At 38.7% G+C, this 16,109-nt stretch overlaps 1 protein-coding gene across 4 annotated transcripts in view; it reads left to right on the plus strand.

Annotated features, from left to right (window-relative positions):
• The window catches only part of LOC5519521 (protein PRRC2A), an 18,097-nt gene continuing 1,988 nt past the window's right edge, over window positions 1-16,109 (plus strand). Inside the window, exons 1-8 of one of the 4 annotated variants that reach the window (XM_032364318.2) lie at window positions 1-157; window positions 1,249-2,715; window positions 3,651-3,917; window positions 4,831-5,018; window positions 5,558-5,744; window positions 6,241-6,396; window positions 8,137-8,177; window positions 13,872-14,026. In XM_032364318.2, the coding sequence (XP_032220209.2) occupies window positions 127-157; window positions 1,249-2,715; window positions 3,651-3,917; window positions 4,831-5,018; window positions 5,558-5,744; window positions 6,241-6,396; window positions 8,137-8,177; window positions 13,872-13,946 (2,412 nt within the window). In that variant the 5' untranslated portion in view covers window positions 1-126 and the 3' untranslated portion in view covers window positions 13,947-14,026. Of the gene's footprint in view, window positions 158-1,248; window positions 2,716-3,650; window positions 3,918-4,830; window positions 5,019-5,557; window positions 5,745-6,240; window positions 8,110-8,136; window positions 8,178-13,871; window positions 14,027-16,109 lie in introns of those variants that run through there. The other 3 variants (XM_048720940.1, XM_048720939.1, XM_032364317.2) reach the window with 3 other exon arrangements.

Here is a 16,109-nt window from a genome sequence, read left to right on the forward strand (position 1 = left end):
GTCGCACGGTTATGCGCAGTAGGCTGCTGTCATCAGCAAGAGCTTCCTCCGAAAGGAAGAAAAAAAGCCGGCAAACAGCTAAGAAATATCGCCTTCACGCTAAGATTTGCTGTAATTAGGACCACCATGGGAAACGCATTGAATACGAATCCACCTGGTAAGTGAATTCTGTGTATTTGTGAATGTTATTCGCTTTGGCTTATGTTTTGAAGTCAAGTTTTAAATTTCCTTGACGTGTGAGATTAACTACCTATCACACTTTACATCTTGTTTGGGTATCTTAACTGTTAAAACTGCTAGGTTAAAGCCTGCGATCTTGTTTGCTATATCAATATTGCATCTGTCTCTTGGCTTCGAGATTACGGTAGCTGCCAAAAATGGCCAGCCTGTAGAATCAATCAACGGCCAGTCTGTAGAATCAAAGGGTCCTATAAGGAATTTTTCTTTCATTTCATAAAAAAATAACACATAGGTATTTATGAGGAAAAACCGGCGGCAGGGCTGGCTTAAAAGTGGGGAGGCTTAAGACAAAATAAGGAGAGGAACCTTTGGGACTCTCCACCACCTCGCATGCCCAGATGCTGGAGAGGGAATCCTAGGGGAGCCTATAGGTCGCTTAGTCGGCAGAGCGTCTCTCTGTAGTAGCTGTGCCTCTCACCACCGGGTTACGGGTTCGATTCACAGTTCCGACGTGAAATGAGTTAGTTGGTTTCCACTCCAAGGGTTTATTTGGGTTCTTTGGTTTTGCTCCCTCCATAAGACCAACAATTTTTATCTTTGCTGTAATCCATGATCAGACATGAGTTGTGTGGCCGCTGCCTGAGGTGCCCTCCCATGCCTTCAACTCGACCACGTCTGAATCAGCACTCTCGTAATTCAACATCTAGCTGTGATAAAAGAGATTAGCTACTCCAATTTATTCATTGTATTCTATTTTGACCCCCCCCCCCCTGGGGATATTTGTTTCATTTTCAAGCTTATAAAATGATAAGAATTGTCAAAATTCTATGTTAAATACCTCCACAAGCTTATTTCCTAACACTCTATCATAAATAATGTATTTACCATTTTTCCAATACACTTGATCTGAAAAGTGCAAGAAGTTGGCGAAGGGCTGTCCTCCCCTTGTCCTCTTGTAGTTACCATGTACAGTGCCACATGCAGAATAAGTATTTATGTTATATAAGTTAGGTATGTCTTTTTATTTCTGAAAAGGAACTACAATTCATGCTATTATAATTTCTCAAGGGTTTCAACATCCAGGATCAGTATCTAATAATCTGCTGAGGCCGCCTCCCCCACCCCCGACAAGACCCTTTGAGCGTAACATCCATCCAAGAACAGAACCAAGAGACCGGGAGAGACCACCTCCCCCTCCCCCTCCAAGATTCTACGATAATGACATCCCACCACCGCCCCCTCCTCGTCGGGGTTTCTATGATGACTACCCACCACCACCACCCCCTCCCCGAAGGGATGAAAAATCCTATGACTATGATGATAGCTGGGATAGAGGACCTGGTAGACCACATGATGATCGCTACGACTATGGAAAGTTTGGTAGACCCAGATATGATGAACGTTATGACCTTGAAAGATTTGATAGGGGACCTGATCTAAGAAAAGAGTGGGATATGGATAGAGGAAGAGGTAGAGAAACAGATATTGACAGAGGTAGCAGGATGGCTAGTGGTAGAGGTGTCAGAGGAAGGGGGGATGAAAGGAGTCGTAGTATGGATTTAGGTAGAGGTGAAAGAGGTCGTGGTATTGATTTTGGTAGAGCCGACAGAGGTCGTGGTATAAATCTAGGTAGGTCTGACAGAGGTCGGGCTATTGATTTTAGTAGATGTGAAAGAGGTCGTGGTATGGATTTTGGTAGAGGTAAAAGAGGTCCTGGTATAAATTTTGGTAGAGCTAAAAGAGGTTGTGGAATGGGTACAGTTAACAATGGCAGTGGTCAAAGTGGGAACAGAGGTCGAGGGCTAAATAGAGGACCTGGCTCAATGAAAGGACCAAACCAAAACAGAGGTCGGGGGCAAGGTCCCAACAGAGGTGGCACAGGAAGAGGGCGTGGTCCTGGACCATACCCATATGGTGGTGGGTACAAGAAAGACACTTTGAGTAAGAATATTGGTATACCAGCCAGGCTTAATCAACCAATTAAACCCTTCAACACACAAGCTACTCCAGGTGAATCTCCAAACCCTGCACCAGCAACGGAGGGTACCAAAATCAATACAACTGTTACTTCAAAGCCCGCTTGGCTTACTCAGAATCCCAATACTACTACCACCACTACTATAGCACCAGCAGCGGAGGGTACTAAAAGCAATACAACTGTTACTTCAAAGCCCGCTTGGCTTACTCAGAATTCCAATACTACTACCACCACTACTATAGCACCAGCACCGGAGGGTACTAAAAGCAATACAACTGTTACTTCAAAGCCCGCTTGGCTTACTCAGAATTCCAATACTACTACTACTACTTCTACTATAGCTACCCCTAAGACACCTGATACTACAGCAGCATCAAGTGCAGATACATCATCGCCAAATGCCCCAACTCCAAGTTTTGTGCAATCAAATTCTCAACCCAAGCCCAAACCAGCCTGGCTAACGCAAGCACCTACACAACAAACTTCTGGATTGGTTGCTCCTATAAAGCCCAAGTTGATCAATCAACCAATCACTAAAGGATGTGAAAACATCAAAGGTATGCTAATAGTCCATTCTAGCTATAAGCATGTGCACAGACACCCAAATGCTGCATTCTGGTAGTTGAGGTAGGTTCCTATAGTAATGCACAGGCATTACTAAAGAAATCTATGTAGAAATACTGGTAGAGTTAACTAACTCTAGCCAGCCACACTTTTGTGTTTTCCATATTTGAAGACACTTTTTTAAAGAAAGTTTGAAATAACCATCTTAAATTGTTTAACTTACCAAATTTAATTGCACATATCAGCTCCTCCAAGGGGGATAGAAATGGATGCCTGGTATTTTACATAATAATATGTTAAATGGCAGCTAAATGAGGCTCTTAGAGGGTATGTTATGCTATCGTTGTCCATCCTTGGAGATGAAAAATAACCCCTGGGGAACAGTAAACAACAGACTTCGTCAAAAAGGCTGTCACGACAGGCCGCAGCGCCTGGATCCCTTGGGGATTAAACATGTCAAAAGCTGTCATAGATCAATTATTTTTGGGAAATCTTCTGCGTTTAGATCTGAGAGTTGGGTGTTCCCCATTAATTTGCTGTTCCACCAGCTCAGCCTTTTGTAATTTACAAAAGAAAAATGCTACAACATTCTCTCTGTAAACTTTTGCTTTCAAAAATGTCACACATTTGTGGCATGGCTTGAAGAATCAAACTCTTTCCAAACCCTCTAGGTAGTTGAGCAAAAACATCATGTCATTTGAAAAACTCTTTTAGGACCAAAAGCTGTTCTTGCATCAATGAAGACACTCTGAACATGTTTTTTTAGTGATGTCGGGAACTAGCTCTTCGAATAAGAAATTGTCACGGTAGACCCCAGATTTGATTTCCAGCCAATACCTTTAAGAAACTTACCATGTGCATGAGTACAACTAATATTGCTCACAAAATGGTATGATATGTTGGATTGATATGCTTCTCTCTCTTGAAGTTCCTATCCCAGGGGATGACAATTTCATATCCTTCAAAAACAGTTTGCAAGAGTTTGCCCAGAAGAAAGGAATCCCTGTTCCCAGGTATTTCTCCAAGAAGGCACAGATTGGGATGATGTCCACAGTGGTGATTTCAGATCACAAGTTTCATAGCACTGGTCTTCACAAAGATAAGAAGCAAAGTGAACAGAATGCCGCCTGGTTTGCGCTAAAAAAGCTAGGAATCATTCCAGTGGAAACAATCTTCACTCCATTGAGAGTAGCAGGTTTGTATTTCTGCAAGAGACATTAATGTGGATGTATTGAAAGCAAATTTTCAATAGGCAAAACCGCTCTATAAAAAAAGCCTGCATTTGTCACACTCATAAAAAGCTTTGGGTATTGTTTGAATGACGTTGATTTATTCAAATGCTTTTTTAAACTTGTATATGATTGGTTAATACCTTTGAATGCAGGATTAAGGATTGATTAATTGTTTAGCAACACTTCTGAATACTGTTATAGTGAGTCAGTCAAAGCATTATGTTATTGCTCAAATATGTGCATCCCATATCAGGCCTGTACCCAGGATTTTTCTCGAGGTGGTGCATAATCCTGGACCTAGTTTTTCCGTGGGGGGGGGGGGGGGGTGAGCTGACCACCCCCTGAAAGAACAAAAAGGGATTTTTTTATACCATTGATCTAGCTTATGCTTTATGGTTTTGTCTACAAATAGCATGTCTATTGATAACCGAAAGTGGACCTTTGGCCGTTGTAGGGGGATACGGGCATCTATATTAAAGAGCCTCACCTAAGCTCTTAAAGGAAAAATATGAATTAGCTCCTCCTCTGATGTACCTTGCCTAAATGTGTGCACTCAGTGGGCGTTGCTGAGAAGGGAGACTTTACCATTACCTTTTCACTAGAAGGGATGTAACAATGGCTGGCTGTACTACCAACAGTACCCCAAAATTTTATTATAAGAGCTTGTATAACCATTGTTATGGCTCTGGGAGGATTTTTGCTTCTTGCAGGTTGTTGAAAGGCAATTATTTTCTGGAGATTTTGAAATAAGCAACTCCTACATATAATAAGTGCCTCACTCAAATGAACACCTCACTAGGGATATGAAAAAAAGGGCCAATTATAGTTACTAGTATATCATTCAGGACTTTAATTTCTTACCATTATTATTCACAGCCAAAAGACCTGCTAGCACTTTGCCTGAGACTGTCGCCAAAAAACTCAAAGGGGAGGATCTTCCGAAAGCACCCTCCTATAAGAGCCAACTAAATGAGTTTTGCCAGAAGTTCCATCTAGCTATTCCTCAATACAGAACCCAACGAGAAGCCAGAGGTTATGTTTGCACTATGCTCTATAACAAAAAGGTTGGTGAAGCCAAATTGTCAGCTTTTCATACTTCCGTTTCATGCTGTCAACAAAACTTTTGCTGTACAGGCAACCACAATCATATTATATTAAGCTTAATAGAGGCTGGCTGCTCGAGGAGGTAATCAAATACAGTACTTAAATAAACAAGAAATTGGTATTTTGGTTGAAAGTGAATTACTGTACCCTCTTAATAGAGGCTGGCCTTCTTATTGACTTAGCATTCTTTAATAAATGTGATCCAGACAAAATTGAAAACCACATCGAAACAATTGCTGATTGGGGCTCTCACATTTCGAGAGCATGCCACAAGGAACCAACCTTTCACATAAGAGGAATACTTTTTTGTGATATTTCTTCTTTCAAATGTTTTGCAAACAAATAATTTTTATGAAGGTGCGTACACACCTTTTCGCCCTCATGTGTGACGCTTGAGTGGATGGCGCCTAATCACCAAGAAAATACTTTACATTATTCAGCAGTATCCCCTTGCCTGAACGAGAAGATTTGATTAAGCCTTGTGTTTTATTTTGTAAAGGTCTACCATTCTACCGTACCTCTTAAAAACAAGAAAGCAGCCGAGCAGAATGTTGCCCAGTATGTTTTGAGTACTGTCAACCAAGCCCCGCCCCCTACAGATGTTAGTGGGATGGAGGCGCTACAGAAAGTTGTGAATGTCACAGCACAGAAAGAACCAGATGGTACTACAACGGCCGTTGCCACTAGTAAGTACATCGACACAAAAAATGTTTTTTTCCAAATATTCTTTTTACGTTTATTTTATCAAGTTTGTGGTGTGCACAAAGGTTTTATTATCAGACCAACCATCAGTTTTTTTTTTCTTCATAATCGACAATGTGATGCGTTTTGAATTGGCCAGAATGTACACACCAATTTGTGCGATTAGGAAAAATCCAAATGAATCTTTGTAGTTCACATTCTCGTTTGAGTGCCCAGCATGAATTATGAAACAAGTGCCCGCTTTAAATTAATGTTGTTAAGGCGTTTCAAGTCCAATTCACCCATTCCCTGTCCATGTGTCCCATCGTTCCTAACTCAGGGATCTTTTTCCTTGTCACAGCACCCAAAGCCACACCCACAAAATAATTAAATATGGGGGATTGTTTGGCATTTATTTAGTGGGGTTTCAAGTCTAATTTATCCACTCCCTATCAGTGGGTCCCATCGTCCCTAACTGAGGCGTCTCCTTCCTTGTCAAAGCATCCACAGCCATCCCCATTGGGTCTGCTGAAGAGCTCCTGGAAGTAGAGGGGGGCCCAGTCATCTCCTACAAGAATCAACTCCAGGAGTACTGCGACAAGAACAAGAAAGGCGCACCCATCTACGATAGCAAGAAAGTGGAGTTACAAGTGGACGGTAAATTTGTCTGTGATTTGTTGGTCGATGGATTTACGTTTAGGGCCAAGGGATGTCAGACTAAAAAGGGGTCGGAGCAGAGTGCTGCCCGTATCGCATTGCAGAGGTTTGGGGTGCTCAAGGAGTAGCTAGTAGATCACTAAACGTTTTTAATTTTATAAAGGTTATAAATTTCAGGTTTAATGATATTAAGATATTGCAGTACACTGCAGGGTTTTGTTTTTACAATTGATTGTACTCCTGGGTGGATTTCTCATTTAACGTTCGCCATTTAGCTGTCTGACTTGACACCTTGAAAAAGTTGGAAAACAATCCCTTTTTTAAACTATGACTTAAACAAACATCTATACTACAGTGGCTGAATCTAAACTTTCAATAAGTACTTTACACTTGAACGTCAAAATGTCAAAATAAAACGTATAAATGAAATCATCTTGTTCCCCTAAGGCTGACTGAGATAATGCCAGTTTGTCGGTTTTTACGCCAAATTAAAAACAAATCCCTTGCTTACGAAGTGACACGGACGTTTTCCTGGAATGTGGATCGTATGAGATATGGTAGATAATCTCCCAGCACGAGGAAAGAGCTCTACTTTTATGACAGCTTTCAATGTGTCTTCTTGGATTTCCTTGAGTCAAACCTGTTTGGCCTGGTTACGAAGAGTCAAGTCAGACTGTCGAATGGCGAAGGACGAATGAAAAGAAAAATACAAACATTGTGCACACCAGTGAAACCGTTTGTAACGAAGATTAGCAATTCTGGAATGTTCGAGTGGTAGCTTTGTACCCTAAAATGAAGTCGCTAGTGAATCGGAATACCATATACACCTATTTGATAACATTGAACTAATGTGGTATGTACTCATAGTCCCAGACCTTTCATACTCATTGACGCTCAAATCTCACCATCTGGCCCATTTAGGCCCTCGTCCACATGTATCCGGAAATTTCTAAAAACGCAATTTTCTTTACGAGTCCGGCTCTCGTCCACACGTATCCAGCGTAATTTTCGGTCGTATCCGGAAAATTTTAAATACGCTTACGTCATTCTGTTGGATACGGCCGGAAATTGCGCTGGATACGCGTGGACGAGAGCCGGATTCGTAAAAAAATAGCGTTTTCATAAATTTCTGGATACGCATAGACGGCTGAAATCGATTCGAATACGCTGCGTGTAGCCGCGGAAATTTTCGGGAAAAAATTGCGGATACGTGTGGACATAGCCTTAAAGTATCGTACATGGCACACGTTCGATATTATTAAAAATAAGGTGTATTAAAGCTGCACACTAACGACATACCAACACAACAACCTAAGCGCATTACGTCTTACCTAGAAAGTTTTGTGACAAAAGAAATCAATATTTTTTGTACTTTTGAATACACTGGGTTCCAGAGCGAAAATAGAATGGTTGGCAAGAGGTGAGAGGTCATGCGGGGACAGTCTCTGGCACCCAGTGTAGTGTGTTGAAGTATGTTGGAAGATAAGACCACTTTTCAAGCGCGCTTATGTTGTCATGTCATTATTGTGCCCCAAACAAACAAATAAACAAAACAACACAGTTTGAAAAGTATTCCGTGTTTTACAAAACGTTAAGAAACAAAAGGACATTTTGCCGACTACTCCAGAGCCGTTGTTAGCATACAATGGCATCAATAACTGTGCAAAAGAAAATCGATGAAAATGTTAAATAAATTATATCAAATGTTTGATATTTATTGGTTCGTGTTATTCATTACAGAAAGTAGAATTGACATTAAAGTCTGGAACCTGGGTTTAAAGGTACTGTATGCCTTGGGATCAGACACGCCTATCGTAAAATTGAGTTACAAAAGGAACTCCAATTTTACGATATAAAGGTTGGGTGATATAAATTGTTGTATCGAGGTCGAGTCAGCTGAGTTGTGTCTATCATTTAACATGCGTTTGTCGTTCCTTAATGGTAGACTGATGGGTTATATTTTTTTGTCGAGGTCAGATATAGACTTTGGAGAATTGATTTTTATCATGAAGATTATGAATATCGTTTTATTCATTGCCCATTAATTTTCGTTCTCTTTTCAATTTCATTTTTTTTGTACCAAAACATTACCCTATGAGGGTTTTATGAAGGTTTGATTATCCCTTGACCGTGTGCCGAATGAGGCTAACCAAACATTCTGTCAGTTGCTCCAACTCATGAATTTTAATGGTTTTCAAAGACAATAAAGACCCAAACCACAGCATTATATTTATTATATTTATTATTATAGTTATTGTGCCGATACTATCGCTTTGTTTCTTGTGTTTTATCGGTTATTGTTTTTGTTCTTTTGCCCTGCCTTATGGGCTGAGGTTTGCTCCTCTAGACGGCTAAATAACAAAACATGCACGTGTTAGAAGGAACTTGGTCAAAAACTTATTCAAAACGAAGTACAAAACCCGTGAGAAAGATGGTTGAGCCCTGGCACCGCCCCCCCCCCCCCCCCCCCCCATGCAAACCACCCACAACTAAACAAAGAAAAAAAAGAAAAATCGGAGCTTCTTTGTAACAATCAAAACATAATTTAAAGAACAGGATCAACACCGTTTTAGAAGGAAAATAAGCGAGAGCTGCACTTGGTCCTTCGAGCCGGACAAGAAAAAGTTGTTGCTTGGCTACAGTCCCTACGCAAAAGCATGTGTTGATTTGTACAGCATGTATTTAATCACTCTTTGTCCGACGTTCTTACTGTAGATGAAATCTTGCCACACGTCTGCTTATTTGGAGTCAGTGAATAATTTGTTGTACTCAATATTGTCTAGTGCATTTGTCTATCATGTTTTCTAGGTTTTGTGAATTATTGACATGGAGAAAAATAAATATTTACCATCAGAAACCTGTTAAAGTGATAATAGCTTTCTGATATCAATGTATACCTTTAATAATTATAATTGAAGGTTGACCTGAATTCTGACCTAAAAATAATAAAAAAATTAGTAATAAATAAAAACAATTAAAGAATGTCGATCAACCACTCCTTTGTTATTGTTTATAATTAATATACAATTGTTTATTCATGAGGAAACTTAAAGATAACCATCCACGAAGTCTGATACGTTATTGACAATATTTGATTGAAAATATATTGGTACCATGTTTGGTGGAAATGGATGCTTTGAGTGACTTGCCATTGAGCGGGAGCATAAAATGGCGGCCTGATTAAGATTTACAAAAAGTTTTTTTTTTACTCCTCAACCTCACACTTGAGCCTAAAGGTCAGTGTTCATATAGTGTTCCAGCACATGCCAAATGTGCCAAATGACACCTTGAATTTCCCTCGACGCATGGGAGTCGGTTCTTGCATCACGGTGTAGCCAGACTTGGCAGCTTAGATCTCACAACGTCTTAAAGATTTTCTAAATAAACACAGAGATCTTACGGATAACTGTACAAAGTGTCGCACGACCAAGCAAAGAAATTCAATAAATTTAGGAAGAATCTAAGCGTTTTATTATTTTGTACGCATACACTCTATGTATTCACTTTTTCTTATAAAGGTGATTTTCATCTGATTCAGTAAGCCGGAATGGAGAGATCAACGTTATACAGTCAAATTCTGCGTATAAAAACATATAAGAACCTATTATGTTGTGATTCCAATTCCAATAAGCATCCTCAAATTAAGAGCTACCCTGGATACCAGTGGCTTTTCTTCCCAAGTTCGTGAAAATGGCTTATACAACCCTTGTGATTTATGTTCGATTATATTCCCGCGCAACAAAACACTCAATCCGGCAGAAAGTTTTCTTTAAAATTCCTCACAAAATAAATTGATAAATGATTGATAAAGTTCATTTTTTTTAACTAATATTTTATTTAAATTCTAGTTACCATGGGGATAAGAGGAGGATCGTTTCTTGTTATGTAAATCATGTTATTTCCTAAGTGTGAAAGCTATTTGTCTTTATGTATACTTCTGAAGTACCCCTAGAAGGCTGAACACATGACAAAGGCATCGTTAGCGTTATACCTCTCGAAAATGTCACTAAAGCCTTTTTACTATAGCTATTCTTTGACACGGAAGTACAGTTGGACACTAGTGGAGCTGGTTAATATATTGCGAAAAAATAATGTTCGTTTATTAGCCCTATGCCTCTATTAACTGAGTAACTCGACGACGAACTTGGACAACTTCATGCTCACTCTCACTAACAATACCCTAAGGGCTATTTTGAATAACTTCAGTTGGATTCCCTGGTAACTCGAAGCTTGCTCCTACTGTACTTAGATTTTTCTTTTTTCTTTCGAATTTTTATAAACTAACCCAGAGCCTTGAACGCGGGCTTGGTGTTTACGTTGGTGGCTCAGCCTGAGGGCAAGGCACTGCCCAGTGTACATGTTTGTGGTAATTAGATACAGCTAGTTGCACCATTTCTTAAGGGGTAGGGGTAAGGGGTAAGATTTCTGAAAAAAAATCTGACTACCCCAATAGAAAAAAGGGATTTTTATGCCATTTTAATGCCACGTTTCTTATCGGATTTGGCTACGAAATTTTTGACTTTTAGATTTATGACACAGACCGATTAGAATGCCTCTTTTTATCCAGTTAGCTTATGCTTTATGGTTTTGTCTTCAAATGGCATGTTTTTTTAGCGAACCGAAAGTGGACTCTCCGCTGTCGTGGGGGGGGGGGTGCGATCGCAAACCCTGCAAACCCCCCCCCCCCCCCCTCCCCGGTACGGGCCTGCATTTTGTTGCGAAGAAAAGCGCTGTAATGTAAAGTATTGCTTTATAGAAATGATGGCTATTGAAATTTGGTATTGCATTATCTGTATCACATTATCTCGTCCAGGTTTCGTTGTCATAGGTAACAAGTTTCCTTGGAAACTTGCCAATCCCGTTGGCATGTAAGCTCTTTAAAACCTTTTTCAATAAGATGAATTGCCTCTCAGCTTTACAAAGTTTTTATATGAGACCTAGTTGTAAACACGTTGTCGGTCTACTCTAATTAGCAGGCCTCCATTGCTTTTTTATTACTTTGATCCAATGCCATAACTTATATTTTTTCTTCACTTGCTTGTTGATGGTTTTTTCGGGTCGGAGTTTATTTAAGGTGTCACGCATTTATGATATCTCTATTATTTTCATCCAATATTCTAAAACAATTGGGAAAATGTTTGATATTGGGAAAAATATTTTTCGTGAACAAATAGGCCATTGCAGCTTAAACGCACCCGCACCCGGCATGTCGGTAACCGTGGTAGATTTGTCGTACAGACTATAAAAACGCGCGATCCACATTCTGAAACTTGTGAAAGCCAGCCTCGGCATTTGTGATTGAAAACGAGAGTTCGTACTCATTCGCCTTTTTAGAGTTGTTGGGCTTAGAAATATTGGGGGAGAGAGGGGGGTAATTATGAATGGTGCAAACTTTAACTAAGGCTCTTTCAGTGCTACGCAAATATATTTTCTTATAATTAATAGTATCACTGTGATACCAATTGGTCTTTTTTTACTTAAGCTAACGCATTTTCAGGAGAAAAACAAAATGGAAATTTCTATCGATACTTTGCGTCATACTATTATCATACTCCAAGTCAGTTTTTTCCCCGTAAAAATACAGGTTTTGTGGAATATATAGAGTTATGATATGATCAGAGTCCTAAGTAGTTTGCTCTTTGTAATATTCTGGAAATCGCGCACACTTCAAAGATGAGTTTAATCCGATTTTCTTTGAAAAATGCCAGAGTATCCGGTTTAAATAAAGTCAAATCCATTCTCAAAAAGTAGTGTAAATTGGATACACTTCGAAGAAGGATTTGATTCGAGGGAAGGATTAGCAATTATAGGTGCTTGAATATATCCTTGGTGTATTACGCCCCAGATACTACGCAGCTTTCCTTCAAGCTGGCGAACAATTGTTTATAGAATACGTTCATTGGACAGTCCGCAACTGGAATAGACATTTGGAATATCTAAGTATTGTCTGCTGGTTTTCCAACCAAAAGGGCCATGTACATATGTTTTGTATAATTATATTGTTTACTCGACAACGATCGTTATACGTTGCGCACAAGCTTTGAGGGATCTCGTTACAGCGATTTATGTAACCATTACGACAAGCTACGATCAGTGACGATCCTTACGATCATATAAACCCTTACCTTTATATGATTCTTACGATCATATAAATTGCATTTGACATCGTGTTTTGCCTTTTTATTGATTCACACGTTCGTAAATTCGTAACTGACGAACCTACTATTACTATTGCCTTTTTTAAAAATAATAGCTGTCATATCTCATTTTTGGATCTAAGAACCATTTTGTGTTGAAAATTTTAAAGGTTACTGTTGAGAGTGATGGAAATGCTGACCTAAAAGGAGCATACAAGCCACAAATGTGACTTAAGCAGCCTCTGTCAGCCGCCATTTTGTCATCCTAGCATATTACCAAGTGTTAAAAAGCTTCCATTTCCATCCGTGGATTTGGGGAAGCTAAGGCGATACTTTCGATTGTATTTGGTAAATAAAGTATTAAACTTTTTTTAGATGGTTATTTCGAGATTTTAACACATTATGTGCCTTCCAATATTAAATAAAAAACAATAACAAAGGTGTGGCTGACAATGTCACTTTAAAGGCCAAGCTAAACTAAGACACATGTAGCATGCAATATGTAGCGACATGTTTCCTAGTTTGTCCACCTCGAAAATCCTTGTAGCAGCGATTCGTGTCGCGCGCTTCATGTTTTTGGCAGTGGCTAAACTAGGAAACATCTAAGAGACATTCGCGCTCGACAAAGCCAGGCCTTAAAGCCGCATTGCCGCATCACCAGTTAACTTACGGTCGATTACGTAAAAATCTCCGATGATTTTTATCGGAAAACGCTGAAAATATTTCAAAATATTGAAAGCAGTGTGTTTATTGGAAGTTTCTTTGAGGATGTGATTGATAATTTAGAGCGGATGGCCTGTTTAATATCTCGGATTTTAATAGATTCTTTTGTCTTTTAACGGTTAAGGTTTCAGTCGGACCTCCGTAAGTAAACTGGTGACAATGCGGCTTTAAGACATTATGAATTTTACCGTAAGTTATACTGTACATTTCTTTTCCTTTGAGCCTCCATTAGCGGCCCACCTCTTTAAAGCGACCACTTATAACGGTACCTTAAGTGTTCGCTTCATAGTTACCACTGCAGTCGACTGACCATTTACTTCTCTATCGTCTCTTGAAACAGTCGAGAATTCTCGCGCCCGAAAAAGTCCCCATTTTTGCCTTTTTGTGTATTCCTGTAACTCAACTCTTTGAGCTACCTTTAGATTCATATTCCAATTGCTTGCGTCCAAAATCGCTACTTTCAAAATTTTGTTGCAGAAAATCCTCTTTTGATAATTTTTTGCGTTAAATATGATTTCTCAACTCAATTAGATGCCTTTAATTTTATGATGAATTCACAAGCTTAACAAATGAAAAACGTATTTTTTTTAGCCTAAGAATTTTCTGGTGTTTTAGAAACGGCCTACTGACCCAAGATTACCCAAGCTGAAGTTTGTTTGCTCAGATCCAATTATTATTCACTTGCTGTGAAAAAGGATAATTCCAAACCCGGATATTGCTGATATTGGCACTGGTGATGGAAAACTTTGCTCTTCATCGTGAAAAACAAGGTGAGATTTTATTCTGCTCACGAACAAATATTGACTGCCAAAGTATTCTTAATATTGCCCAATTAATCCTGGCTTTAATTTTAAGCTCCATGGCGATAAAGCCTTGGGTTTTTTATTCCACGAGTTCAATAACAATGATAATGACAAGTAGTGCAGGGGTGTTACCCTTACAACGTAAGGGGTGGCAACCTTGCGCGTTAAGTGCTTGTTAATGAAGAAAATCTTATTTACAACTAAATTAAAGCAAAATTTTAACAAGCTTAAACTAAAATTCAATGCTGATGCCTATAAATTTCCATATTATTCTATCATTTTAAGCCATCAAAATAAGCCAAATGTCGTTATTTTTACTCGGACTTTTATTGTTATTTATGATCAATTAAGCTCGCCTGGTTACCTAATTCTATAGGGAAAAACCATCTAAAAATCACCGTAGTTTGAGAATATACACGGAAGTGTAACATTCTTTTTACATTAGCAGCGTTGCCAAGATTTGGCGTTGTCGGAAATTCACCTAATCTTTTCCCTTTCTTTCGTGATATTCTTATCCATCCTGTTCGACTTTTCCTCGTTATATTTCCTGTAATCTTTCTAATTTATTTCAGTCAAAATATTTAACTTTTTAACTTTCTTTTCAAGTTACTTATGCAAAACCTTTTTGAAGCTCTCAGAATTAATCAGTGTTGAAAGTTTGGGATAAGTAAAATATAATTATGGTTTGGCTGATACTCTTCTTCAACTAAAGCAAAATAGAGGTAGAGGTAGTAGTTTACCACGGTGGGTAAACTGGTTTGGCAGAAGAGATTTACTGCACATAAAAAGGATAAAAAAAAGAATAAAAAAATGTTTTTGTGTTCGTGTATAATGCATTTAAATTTTCCATGACAGTAAATTTGATTAACCCAATCAGCATTCGGCAGGCGTTTTTCTGAAGATCAAAACACCACAATGCGTCAATTATTCCCATCTTTTATTAAGTAATGATTAAATCCCCCGTTTCTTTTGACGTAAATTCAGTGTTATTATTTTCATATTTTCCCTTTCTTTGAATCGTGCCGTCTCCTATACAATTTAATATGATTTTTGGTTCCCATCGCTGATAAGATTATTTAAAATTTATTGCATAAAAAATAAAGGCAGTGATTGATGAAATAACACTGAGTCTTGCAGTGATTTCAAATCTATTGTCGTTCGGTCTTCATTTTCAAGTCAAAGGATTCCTTAACAAAATGGGTCGGCCTTTGAAGACGGCGAAAATGACTTTAAGTAGGCTTGTTTCAATTTTCGATTCTTTAAAAACCACCCCCGTGATTTACATAAATCTAGAATACACCATTACCGTCAAAATGTTGATATGTTGATCGATTTTTTGTATACATTTATCCACCATGCGGCACGTCTAAACGTCGATCGTTTCTTGATGAAAAATGTTTGAGAAACACATTGAAAGAGTTTTCTTGTAAACCGTATCTGCTACTCATTACATTTTTTTTCATTTTCTGTTATAAAAGAACAAAAATAGCGAATTTCAATTAGAATGTTACTTTATTTACTTAGCTTTACAAAAGGATTTCTTGACAGTAAACAAAGTCATTGAGAAGACATATTCGCCAGGGAAACATCTGATATAGAATTGCATCTAATGCTATCTAACACCCCCTCCCCCATTCTTACCACAACACTAACTTAGCCAGCCTTACTGAAACAAAAGAGCATCAAATAATTTTCCAGTAATTTCACCGCATATTGTGGCGACTCTGATGATTACGACCCCTTCAAATTGCACATTTAACCATAATTCGAGTCAGGATATTGTGAAATGTAACGGGTTGGTTATAAAAAGAAGTGTATTTTGAAGCATGTTAAGCAACCGGAATGGGCTTTAGCATTAGGCTGTTTCCAGCAGGGCTGGTCGTTCGTGCTAACGGGCAATAATGATTTTTATTTTAGTACAAAATGTCTAAAAGTCATTTTCTCAGGCATATATATTCACATATAGATTCCATTCTGAGCCTCATTGTCTCCCTTTTTCAATAATATATTTGCTTCATATCTCTCACTTCTAGTGATTAATCTTTGCCTC

Source organism: Nematostella vectensis, chromosome 13 (genome assembly GCF_932526225.1).
Source record: "Nematostella vectensis chromosome 13, jaNemVect1.1, whole genome shotgun sequence".
Classification (NCBI taxonomy): domain Eukaryota; kingdom Metazoa; phylum Cnidaria; class Anthozoa; order Actiniaria; family Edwardsiidae; genus Nematostella; species Nematostella vectensis.